Source organism: Humulus lupulus, chromosome 6, assembly GCF_963169125.1.
Source record: "Humulus lupulus chromosome 6, drHumLupu1.1, whole genome shotgun sequence".
NCBI lineage: Eukaryota > Viridiplantae > Streptophyta > Magnoliopsida > Rosales > Cannabaceae > Humulus > Humulus lupulus.
In genome coordinates this window covers 115,548,206-115,560,871 of record NC_084798.1, presented here as the reverse complement: position 1 = coordinate 115,560,871, position 12,666 = coordinate 115,548,206, and the positions used below count along the sequence as shown (strand labels likewise).

At 41.6% G+C, this 12,666-nt stretch overlaps 1 protein-coding gene across 1 annotated transcript; it reads right to left on the bottom strand.

Annotated features, from left to right (window-relative positions):
• Nucleotides 1–13: 13 nt before the first annotated feature.
• Nucleotides 14–5,250, bottom strand: LOC133782465 (microtubule-associated protein TORTIFOLIA1-like). Its single transcript, XM_062221785.1, has 6 exons — nt 4,139–5,250; nt 3,549–3,740; nt 2,808–2,913; nt 2,136–2,704; nt 1,060–1,935; nt 14–511 (listed from the first exon to the last, which is right to left on the bottom strand). The coding sequence occupies exons 1-6, from the start codon at nt 4,868–4,870 to the stop codon at nt 314–316; spliced, it is 2,673 nt and encodes an 890-aa protein (XP_062077769.1). The 5' UTR covers nt 4,871–5,250; the 3' UTR covers nt 14–313.
• Nucleotides 5,251–12,666: the final 7,416 nt, after the last annotated feature.

Genomic DNA, 12,666 nt, shown 5'->3' with positions numbered 1-12,666 from the left:
TACATAAGCCTCGAATTATCATCAAACCGACCGGTGGTCTAAATAACCAGCGATCATAATTCATTAGCAATTCTTTTAGGCAACATTATACATCTTTCACAAAGTACAAGGCAAAAAAAATATACATTCATTTCCAATTTTGATCAACCACATCAGTAATGCACATTATGAACACAGAAGCTCAAAAGTTAAGAGAAATATTGGAAAAGCCACTTTCTGCAGCTTGTGTAAAAGTACATGATACTCAAATCACCGCGTAAAAAAAAAATAGAGGAAAAAGGGTATACAAATATTTCATCAAGCTGGCTAGGAACTATTTCTCATGCTGTTGTAGATCAATTCCCCAGGCTGATGCTAGCTGCATCACAATCTGGTCAGGCATTGCACCTTCCCAGTCCTCTGGTGTATCCATTGTCAACAAAGCTTCATGTAAGTTCAATAAAAGCTCTTTCTTCACTTCCATGGGAATACCCAAGATATCTGGCCCATGTTCTAATACTATTTCTGTCAACTGCATGGAATACAAAAAGAGTAATGATATGTGCACCTAAAATATACACCAAAACATTACACACAGTGATGTGGCAGTTTGGCATAGCCAATCACATTTATTAAAACTGGGACCCACTGTTTTAAAAAGTAGTGACACGTCACTGTGTGTAATGTTTGTGTACATATTTTGGGTGCACATATCATTACTCATACAAAAATTGGCAAAATTAGCAAGTCAGTCTAGAATTAATCTATGAAGAATTCCATAAATACCAAGAATGCTAATGTTCTAGAAGCACAAAAAGCATATCTGCGAGTAGTACAATATGTTAAAACTTAGCAAAGTAACAAAAATTTAATCCTAAAATTAAAAAGGCAAATTTTTAAATAACTCAAAAGATCAAGGAAGAAGCCAACAAGGCTTATCATGTTTTAGTGTAGTTGAAGTTGCTCAAATTACAATGTTGAACAGATGTAAATCTGTAACTTGTAAGCACTATTTTAACCCATCAAGTTAACAAACAATGGAAAGAAAAAGGGCAGTGGTAATTAAATAAGGATCAATACCTGTTGAATCCAGGACAAACATATGTCAAACAAGTTCTGCTCTGGTAAAAATTGCGTAATAGCATGCAGGACCTCACTTGCTATTTCATTGGAGAGTTGGTCAACCACAGGACCAGATCTGTCCATTAACTTTACAAGTAAGATGTCATCCCCAGTAGACAACATTTCAGCATATGCTGAATCCATGTCACCAGCATGAAGAGCATCCATTGCATTAGTCCAAGAAGTCCAGACTGGGTCCCGTTCTTGCTCAACATTATCATCTCCCATAGCCTCTGCAGTCAATTCAGGGATAGCAACTCTGGCTGTACGAGATCTTCCATGTCCATTGTCTTCTCCAGCCACCCGAATTGCTTCTAAGGTTGCCTCATCCTTTGAAGCTCGCCAGACACTTCTAGCTGAAGGTCCCTCACCCAGCCTAACTGGTCCAGCCCCCTTATCCCAACCCCTCCGGCTGGGACCCTGATCGCTCTCCTGTTCTGCCTTGGGAGAACCACCAGCTAGAGTTCTCCTTGAACCAATCTGCCCATTCCTGGAAGCACCGTAAGTTGGAAAATCCCAAGCCTCAGGTGCGTCTGTTCTCCAATGAGGACCTCGTCCACGCATGCCTGAAGCAATTCCATCAGTTTGGGCAAATCTTTCCACAAAAGGCATCCGCCCATCCCCACTCCTACCAAACTTCACACTTGAGTATTCAGAGAATCCATTATACTTGCCTAAAGGCCTATTAGATCCATCAAATCCCATTGCAAAGTTACCTCCTCTCCTACCTGATGATATTGACAGATCCCTTGCCATGTCCTCAACAATTCTCTCGAGCCCCCTTACTCTGTTCTCAAGAGTTATCATGCTATCATGCGAACCACCCATGAAATCCTGTAATGTAGAAAAGTTATCACACTATCAAATAAAGCATTATTAAGATCCAGTTATATAATTCAGAAGTATTACAATGCCTGAAACATGACGGCAGATCACAATTCAAGGGTCATTTCCCTAGGTTCAGCTCCTACTAAAATTTATATAAGCTTCTAGAACAGATAGGAAGATATGTGTGTGTATGAGAGAGAGAGAACCTGCAGCATATTCATCAGAAGAGATTGTTGCCTCTCCAGCTGTAGTAACTGCCTTTGGATAGCCAACCAATTTCCTTTATTGTTTATGAAGGAAGCTTCAGATTGGTCCTCAGTCTTAGAGAAGCCCACATGATTACCAGATGATTCTCTTTGATTTAAATCATTAACTCTTTCTATGTTACGATATTTACTATTGAATGTTCCATGAGAATCATCAGACTGAACATTTCCAATGCGATTTGGTCTATCCTTGGAATCTGTATTGTTTTGCTCTGATTCTTCCTCATTATTTGAGTTCGAAATGTTCGGATACCTACGAGGAACAACCACTTCAACAGGCAAATCACCACATCGTGTTTCTAGTTTGTGAAAAAACTCTGGGTTTAACTCTTTGTCAGTTAAGACAGGCGCTTTCTTCTTCAATATTACAACTGCCTTGTCTGAAATACTCCCCCCTTTGGAATTAGGGGATGAACTATTAGATGAATCCTTTGCCAACGAGTCCTTTTTCTCACCCTTCGAATTTTTTGTCTCGTCTTTTTCTGACATTTCAGTGGGCTGATGATTTTCTTTATTTCCAATATAACCAGAAAAGAAATAATCCAATTAGAAGGAGCAGATGATGCAAAGGGCATAATGAATGAATAAAGGAATAAAATACAACGTGCCTACCAGAATTTGAAGATTTCTTGTCCTCTGGAGCTCCAACTTCTCCTTTCCCTGCAATCTTTTTCCACAATTGCAATGCCTCTGTCATGCTATCTCTGACAGGTTTTATCTGTGGAATGAACCATTTAGAATTATTATTATTATTATTATTATTATTATTATAATTATTATTATTATTATTATTATTTTATTGGATGCTAGAAGATGAAGTTGTTGCATAAAACTGTTTGGTTTCCAAGTTTGCTTAAGCATTGCAGTTATTCAAACCATCCGCAAATATTAACTAAAAACAGGAAGAAAAAAAATGTGACTGGAGAACTACTACAGTTCATGAGAACCAGACATACGAATGACACTTCCAACAGATTCTATACAAGTTGTGTTCAGTTGTCTCGTCTAGGAATGTGCAGGGTCATTCTGCTTTTAGAAAGATCACCCCTTGATTATAGAGTCTAGACTACAATTCTACAAATACTAAAATGGACCAGCACCCCATCAAGAAATGTAGATGACCTGAACATTATAGAAAAATTCATCCATAACCGATGGAGAAGAGGACCTTTAAACCCTGTCCTTCCAAGAATTTTAAATTCTGATAAACTATTTTTGTCACACTTCAGAAGTGTAAGCAGCAACAGAATTTTTTGTCATCGAGTCCTTGGTCTCTTAAAAAACCATAAGTTTCTGAATATCATCAATTGCAAAAACAACTGGAAAGAATTTAAACTTGGACAAAAAAAAAACCTTGTCAAAACGACAAGCTTCAAGCATGGTCAGTGTGGAAGCAGCGCCATCTGTAACTAAGTTGCTTGAATGCAATGCTAAAGCAATCAATGCCTCAGCCGCCGCTTTACGTGTTGCCCAATCCGAACTCCCAAGGCATTCGTGAATGCATTGCAACAGATTATCCAAGCTCTGTGGGGCAATGGCTCTTACCTGCAAGGGTTATGTATCTCTTTAAAACTTGCCCATATCATGAAATATTTCTGAAATATTGTTCTATTACTATATTCATACTCATTGCAATAGAACGTGCATAGAGGATCAATTATCAAACAGAAAAGCCTTGTGAAACTAAGGCAATATGAAAACTCAAAAGGCATGGGCATATTTGAATGAAGCTAAAGAAAATTAATTGAAAACGAGAAATATCTGAATTACTGGAGAAACTTTCTAATGCATGAACCAATATACGTAATAGAATGTTATCAACAGTTTCAATATTTGGATTTGGTACCTTGCTATTCTATCAAAACCTAACTATAGGAACTAGCTCAAGACCCGGACAAGGAGCATGACTACAACTCCACAAACCACTTTGAGCAACAACAAACCTGAGACAAGCTTGAAACGACAGGCAAAAGTGCCGCTTTGGCCTGAAAGTTAGGATTGTTAAGCATTTTGCAGATCCTAGAGCACAGCTTCTGAAATGCCACCACAGGCGGGTCCGAGGCGCATTCCACCATCTTAGCCATGCACATTGCCGCACCAGATTGCACCCCTTTGTTCTGCTCCCCCATTGCTTCAAACAAAGGCTTCACAAACAAAGCCACCACAGACCCCAGACCCCCATTATCACCATTGCCATTTTCACCCTTCAAGTACTGCGCCGACAATGCACCAATAGTCTCGCGACACGCATCTTTGACGGCCGAATCTGAATCCTTGAGCCTTTTGACTATGTGCGCAATGATTTTGGTCAAGTGGGTTGATGTGGAATCACCATGGGAGGCACAAACGACGGCGAGGAGCCTCAGGGACTCTTTCTTGACGGCGGGTTTTGGGTCAGAGGAGGCTTCGTAGAGACAATTAAGAAGCATTGGGATACCCTCAGGGGAGAGAGTTTGGATGATCTTCTCGAGGTCTTCGACGGCGATTTGGTAAGTGTCACGGTCAGAAAGCTTAGAGAGAGAAGTAAGAATCCTTTGCTTGAGCTCAACCATTGCGAGATGGGTTGAGAGAGAAGACGAAGTAGAAGATCTCATGGAAGAAGATTGCTGTGGAGTTGAGCTTGACTGGTTAGGGGGTTTCGTGGGTTTTGAAGTTCTGGGTGCGTGAAAACTCATTGTTTAGGCAAATGGGTAGTTCTCTATATGACAATACTTGAGTAAAAAATGCAGATGGGTATCTCGCAAAAATGGCGTCTATAGAGAGAAATGCAGATGGGTATCTCTGAATCAGTGGCTCCTTTGAACTCTTTGAGATTGAGAAACAGTGAGAGAGAGAGAGAGGTTGGAGATGGAGTAAGAGTCAAGGCTCTCTATAAAACAATCATTTGAAAGACAAATCGAAACAAACAGCGAATGAGATCTGAGAACAGAATGGAAGTGAAAGAAGCAAAAAGGAGAGAGCTCTCCCGTGAAAAGGCCAAATATTTGGGCCAATAGATACAGTGGTATGCAATGGAGCCTAAACCGTACCAGACAGTTCAACCTTCTTCTTCTTCTTCTTCTTCTTCTTCTTATTATTATTATTATTATTTTTTTAAATTGAATAAAGGTAAGTTTTGGGGGAAAATGTTGATCGCAGCCGTTGATTTAGTATGACTAGGTGATTAATATTTAAAAATGATCGTGGGAGGCCAATCATAGTTAGGAGTAGGGAGAGGAACCATAAAGATGAGGGTGCACATGGACATGATTAGAGGCTAAAATTTGAAAAGGGAAATTTAAGTTTCTATCCATCCTATTGGGTGCTAATTAAAAAATATGTTAGTTATATTAAGTATTTCAAAATAATATTACTTTTTGATACTCTATCAAAAATATATCTATCTCTTCTCTCTTTTCTCTTTCCTCTTCTCACTTCTCTCTTTCCTCTCTCTCAATTTACTTTCTCTCACCTCACGGCACCACCAACACCACGACCATACTAAATACTGCATTTCGAACAGTTCTGGATATGATTTTTGAGTTTTTTTTGGCGATTTTTTTCAGATCTAAAACTCTGATATCTATAGAAAATTAATCTTACTCAATGGTAGTTCGATGGTGCTCGATGCCAGCTCGATAGGGCCTTCAAAATCAAGATTTTCATTAAAAAAAAATAACTTTGCTCGATGGTGGTTCGATAATGGTTCGATGGTGGTTCGATGATGCTCGATGCCAACTCGATGGACTCAATGCGATTATTGCAAGAGACATAATTTTTCACTCGAGTGTCCATTTGGGGGATTTCTTTCTTTTTTTTTTGTATTTTTTACAGATCTACATGTTTGACATGCTCTTATGCACATTTTTGAAAAAAAAATACAAAAATCCAAACATACCTCATATTTAAGACATGTTTTGGTATGTTTTCAAGTTTTAAACTTTACAAATGTGCATAAGAGTATGTCAAACGTGTAGATCTTGAAAAAATACCCAAAATAAAAAAAAATCACCACCAATGAACACCCGAGTGAAAAAGAATCGCAGACATGTTTTGTGATTTTTTTTCAGATCTAAAACTCTGAAATCTGCAGAAAATCGACCTTGCTCGATGGTGGTTCGATGGTGCTCGATGCCAACTCGATGGACTCAATGCGATTCTTGCAAGAGACATAATTTTCACTCCGGTGTCCATTTGATGTGATTTTTTCTTTGATTTTGAGTAATTTTTCAAGATCTACATGTTTGACATGCTCATATTCACATTTGTGAAGTTTAAAACTTGAAAACATACCAAAATATGTCTTAAACATGAGGTTTGTTTAGTGATAACTCTACAAAATAGAGTTATTTTACCACATTTTATGTACTAATTGTTGCTTAATTCTTGAGTTTTTAATTGATTTATTAAGTTTTTAAGTAATTTTGAATTTATTAGGTTTATTTTGATTTTATAGATTTTGTGTATTTTTATAATTATATTATTGTAAAATGTTATAGTTTAATTATTTAAAATTAATATTGTTAAGTTAGGAGTAAAAAGATGCAATTTTGAGCTTAAATGTTTAAGTAAATTAAGTTTTAATTAATATTTTCATGGAACTTTTGGTTGTATATTTTATTATTGAAAATATTTAGTTTTAATTTAATTTATGTTTGTTTTATAGGGAATTTGTTGTATTTTATTTGCTCTTGGAAAGTAAGAAGAATGATGAAAAAGTGGCATTTTTATGAAAAAACAAAAGAAATTGACCTTGGGCCAGTTGAAGGCCCGCAGCCATCCCTCCTGCCCAGCTAGGCCCACCGAAGCACCACCATTCCAGCAGCTCCTCCTAGCCAGGCGGGCCATAAACCAGCCACAAGGCCCACGAAGCAATACCCAGCCATGGGATCATCCACCGGTTTCCTTCCTTCAGCCTTTATGCCTCCTGAAGCTTACCATCACGTGCACCCACACTTTCTCAAGCTATCAAGGCCCACGCCAGACCAAGATGCCAACACAGCCACCAAAAGCCACAAAGCAATTTTTCTTGAGCCCATAAAAATGCCACAATGTACCATTGTCCCCTATGTTAAAAAATGCCCCACTTTCTACACATTTTACCCCAAAACATCATTGTTGACGCCGTTTTTCGTCAAACAGTGAAAGAAGAGCACATAAACAATAACTGATAATGGCCAATTGAAATAAAACAATATAAACACACGATTTTTACATGGTTCACCAGTTAAATCTGCTTAGTCCACGAGTCTCTGTTATTAAACTTAAGATTATCTCTGAAAATTCTTTAAGCATGAATTCTTCAGAGTTTTCTCTTAAGGTTCAGAATTTCGGTCCTTTACAATGGTGCATGGCCTCTCTATTTATAGAGAAGATCGAAGAATACTATCCCACATATTTTGGGTAGTTACTCTTTTTGTATAAATAAAATAAATGGCTTTAAATGCCTATAATCAGATATAAAAGGAAACGTCCCCTGAAGACCAGGAGACGCATAACTGACCAAATATCCCACGATTCTAGGGGATTTACAATAATAAATGAGGATTACATCTCGTATTTATAACACTTGTAGATATTCAAGGTGGTTATCGTGTATCTCTAAGGCTTTAGCTTCCCAGGTTTCCCGTCATCTATCGAGCTAGAAACATCTCCCGAGGCCACATGGCTTTCGAGATCGTATGTGCGTCGAGCTCGGGACCCCTGATCCAAGGTCATCCCTGAAGATGAGAGCGTTCCCGGAGCTATCTTTCGAGATCATGAATACTTCGAGGTCACCATACTCGAGGTCGTCTATGTCCTGCAGGCTCGACATTCAATCCTGGAGCATGTTTCCAACCTTATGAGTCCACTTATTCGCGAATCCAACTTTCGAGGTCATATTTAACATAGCTCGAAATCTGGGTGTAACATCTTGCCCCCTCAAAAGTATTTGTTCGAATCCTAAGAAAAGGAAACTTTTGAGAACTGTACTGCCACACTTTTGAAAATGGACACGCGTCAGCTGGGTATTGCTCTTTTTTTTTTTTTTTTTTGTACTTGAGTACCTTGGAAACATGCCCACGATCATCCGTCTGCCACCTTTTCGGCGCCATCTTATCATTGATTCCCATCCGTCCGATCTAGCAAGGATTTCATTCAACGCCCCGGATTAATCCCCCTTTTTCCATCTATATATACGAGACCCCATTCTTCATCTTCATTTTTACCTTCGTTTACCAAAAGTAAGAAAAGAAGAAAAAAGAAACCAGAGACCTCCTCATAAAATTTCTATTATGTGCATGTTTTCTCGGCCAAAGAAACCCCGGTCTGTTCGAGTCCGTGAGTTCTTATTTGCAACCTCTTCTTCAATCGACAATCTCTCTGCAATCGCCATTACTGTGTAAGTATGCAATCTTTGTTTCCCATTTTGTCAGTTTTTATTCAAACTGTTCTTGCTGTGTATGTGTATATACTAGTTTACATCCTTAGTATAATATGATAGGAGGTTTTGATCCGATAGGCTCTTATGCTTTTTAGACTTCCATACTGGATTTTCATCACTGGCTTATACCCAGTTTTCATATTCGAGTGAGGCTCCTATTTTCTGGGTTTTGAAAAAAAATTTAGGCGACGTTTCTTGTACACTAAGTTTTCGGGTAAAAAACATGGGCCTTGATAAATGCACGAAACCCAAGACTGCCTTTCCTGGTTAACCGCCACTTTCTTTTCCCTTGATTTTCGGGATTTTCAAAAAATTATCCACGCTCCTTTCTTTTTCGTGGGACGCACGCCCTGACTCTTCAATAAGGGTCTTAATATATAGCTTGTGTTGCTCCCAAACCCCCGAGCTCGTAACTTCGAGCTCGAAACTCTTGCATGCATGGCCCTCACCATTTTTTCTTTCTCGCTAGATGTCACAAAATCTGGAAAGACGGTGGGGGTCGTTGCTGGCAATCCCTTACGAGCCAAAATCTCCTAGCCCAGAGTCGCTGTTCGCCCGGAATCAACGTCGGATAAGAGAATACGAGCTTGCGCGCAAGCAAGAGGACATTCGAGCTCACTACCGCCGCCAGATAGACGAGGTCATAGAGGGGAAGAGGAGAGTTCTTCGGGAGGCCCTCTACCCGGAATCCAATTCAGGACCTAGGCCGATTCCTCTCGATCCTGCATTAAAGGTTACTGTCACGTTCCCTCCGGGAGAGCTCAAATTTTTACTAATGGGGGAACCTTCTTCCTCGCAGCCGAGGAGAGAAATGTTTGAGGCCGAGCACTACTGGAGCTCAGTTACCACAACTAGTCAGATAACTGACATCCTGGCTTTCCACGGCCTTAGCCTGTCAGGCTCCTTGAAGTGTCGACCTCCGGTCAACCATGAACGAAGCTGCTTCGCCCCTAGGGGCCGCGACGCCAGTGTGAAATACGCGGCCTGGAGCCAGGAACACATGAGGGCAGGAGCTCTATTGTCCTTGAAGTCTTTTTTCAAGGACTTCACGGATTTCGTCGGGTTGGCCCCGTTCCAACTCAACACCAACTCTTACAGGGTACTGTCTGCCCTGAGGTCCTTATACCACGAGATGGGGTGGAAAGGTCCTTCGCCTCAAGAGATCTTGTATCTCTTTTGTCTGAAAAGTAATCCCTCCCGAGCTCGGGGAGGGGATGGCTTTTATTACCTCTCGAGCTATCCCAAGGAGAAGAAGGTCTTTGAAGATCTTCCCAATCATCCGCCCGATTTCAAAAGGGCCTTCTTCTGGACGGACGGTCTGTCCCCGTCTCGACACTATTCGTTCAGGCGGATTCGTAAGTATTCTTGTTATCTTTATTTCTGTGCTCGTGACTTTAGCTCTTAGATCCGTACTTAGTAGAAATATGTTGTCTTTCAGCCAATTTTCAGTGTCCCACTCCTGACGATACAATGAAGGAGCATAGAGAGACCCTGCTCCAACTCCTACATGGCAGGAGGTCCCTCTTATATCTTCTACACGAGGATAAGCTCCGAAAGTGCGGACTTTTGGGGGAGGGCTAGTCCACCTTTGACTGGTCCAATAAAAAATACGAGCACTGGGAGCAGGTGCCACTGCCCACAGGCGCCCTTCCTCCGAGGAGAGAAACGAGGCCGCCACTTCCAGTTCGCCCGAGGAGTCCGCTATCCAGGAATGAGGCTAATGATGAAGCCTCGAGCTCGAATTCGGATGAAGGTAAAGTCCTCCCTACCTCGAGAATGTGGTCCCCCACCTTACTAAAACACAGGCCCAATAGGTTAGTCTCGTGCCCACAGGATAGATACCACTTCTACATATGGAGTTGGGTAGATGACTGTGTCCATAGGTTTGATAGTGGGCTCGGGAAATACGACACCATGTATACCACGGACGAGGTGTGGAACGGGATAGCTGTTCAGTACGAAACCAACGATTATAGGGACCTTTCGAGGTTATCACCCACATATAGGGAAGGCACTCCCCCCGCCTCCTCTGAAGACGGGGGAATTTCATGGTCCCCAAGCTCGAGCTCGGGGGAGAGTTCCAATTAGGTTTCTTCTATCATCACTTTATACGTCTGTGATACTGAAACAACTTGTATGCTTCTCTTTTATTAACTCGCTCTATGTTGTGACTTGTGCAAGCAAGATGGACTCCGACCTCGACAACATCATTGACAGCGCCGCCGCCAAGAGGAGCAAGCGCCCCAGAGCGGGGGCGCAGAAGATCGACCGGCCGGGCAAGGGCCCCAAGAGGTCCAAGAAAACCCCTCCTCCTACTCCGCCGGTCTCGTGCTCCATCGCTGCGGCGACTTCCCAGGCCGGTGCTTCTACAACGGTGCCGTCCTCACAGGTCGTCGCCTCGGCAGTGGCGTCGACCTCCCTGGTCGGTCCCTCCGCTATGGCTGAGTCCCAACCCCCCGTGCGGTTCAGTCATCCTTAGGTCCGCTTTCTAGAAGGTCTTCTACTCCTCGAGCACAGAAGCTATCAGTCTCCACCCACATGGATGCATATGTGGTTGACAATTCCGTTGGGTCCCATGGATCTACACTGGTCTCGGATGTTATGTCCCAGATCGGCCAGAGCTATGGCAGTCTCGAAGCTCCCCAATGGCAGTGCTTAAATGACACCCGAGACTGCACTTTTCTCTACGAGAAGAGTATCGAGCATACTGCCGCGGTGAGTATCCTTCTATAGTCCTTCCTTTTCTGCTTATAATCACACTGACCTGGAGCTAATGGTGGTTCCTTCCTTTTTCAGGCTCTTGCCTTCACTGCCCAGCTCAACTATAAGCTGAACAATGAGATCCACTCGAGCAAGTCTCATGCTCAGGAAGCGAAGGATCTCCAGCTCAAAGCATGCGATGATCTGAAGGCAGCGAATGCGAAGCTTGAGGCAGGAGCCAAGGAACGTGAAGACATGGCCACCGAGCTCGGGAAGCTGAAAGCTGAGCTCGAGGAGCATAAGAAGGAGATCACCCAGCTTCAGGAGACCAACAAGAAGCTTGAAGAGGACAAGGCTGCCACCTTCGAGATCATGGAGGATGAAAAAACTCGCCTCCTTGCTGAATACAAAGAGAAGAAGGATCAAGCGGTTGACTCTGCTATGTACCAAATGTGGGCCTACAATGAAGATCTGGACACCAGCTTCTTAGGTCCTCACGAGGCGCCGCTTCTTGAAAGGTGGAATGCTCGGCTCGAGAAGGAAGAGGTTGAGCAGCTCGAGAAGGAGAAGGCTGAGCAGCTCGAAAAGGAAAAGGCTGCTCGAGACGCCGTTTCGGAGGGAGTTCAGGAGGATAGCCATGCTATTCGTCCTGAGGAATCCGGCGCTGCAGATGCTGAGAAGGCCAAGGAGACTTCTCTTCCTCGACTCTGATCTCGAGGAAACCATTTATTGGGGTTGCGTCCCCTTATTTCTGTAATTATTTTAATTTATGCCCTCGGGGCTGATACAATTTCTTTAAATATTACTTATATATGCTTTACATTTCTTGGCTCGAAATATTTAGCACATTTTATATTGATGAATCAGTTATGTTTATTTAGTCATACAAACATATTGTGGATTTAGGTTCGAAGCTCAATGCATTCATGCACAGTTTGTTCAAATTATCCACTTCCGACCTCGTTATTTTTCAAAGTTGGATATTACTTCAACCATGAACCCAAAAGTACTTATATGGTATGTAATGTGGATGGTTTGGTTATATCTTTTTTGCTTAGTCACTTTTTCTCATCCTCGGTTTTTGCTCCAAGGTTAGGAGTTCGAAACTATTTTCTTTAAGATATTCCAGCCTCGATTTCGAAATAGGTTTAGGTTCCTACTTACCATCGATTAGTTTTTTTTTTCTTTTGGCTGATTTGTTCCAAACATGTTAAGTTTGCACATCTGGTTAACTCCAAACATTTTCGGTTTTTGATAATTCGGTTATGTCCGAACTATCTCAGCTCGCGTAATTGGTTATATCCAAGTACTTTATATATTTTTGATAATTCGGTTATATTCGGACTATCTAGGCTCGCATATTTGGTT

Bases quoted from the DNA above. Each gene is read 5' to 3' on its own strand.
- LOC133782465 (XM_062221785.1), bottom strand. From the start codon at position 4,870: ATGAGTTTTCACGCACCCAGAACTTCAAAACCCACGAAACCCCCTAAC. The intron at 3,741-4,138 runs GTTTGTTGTTGC...TAACCCTTGCAG, and splicing joins TCGTTTCAAGCTTGTCTCAG to GTAAGAGCCATTGCCCCACA. The intron at 2,705-2,807 runs GTAGGCACGTTG...TTGGAAATAAAG, and splicing joins CAAGAAATCTTCAAATTCTG to AAAATCATCAGCCCACTGAA.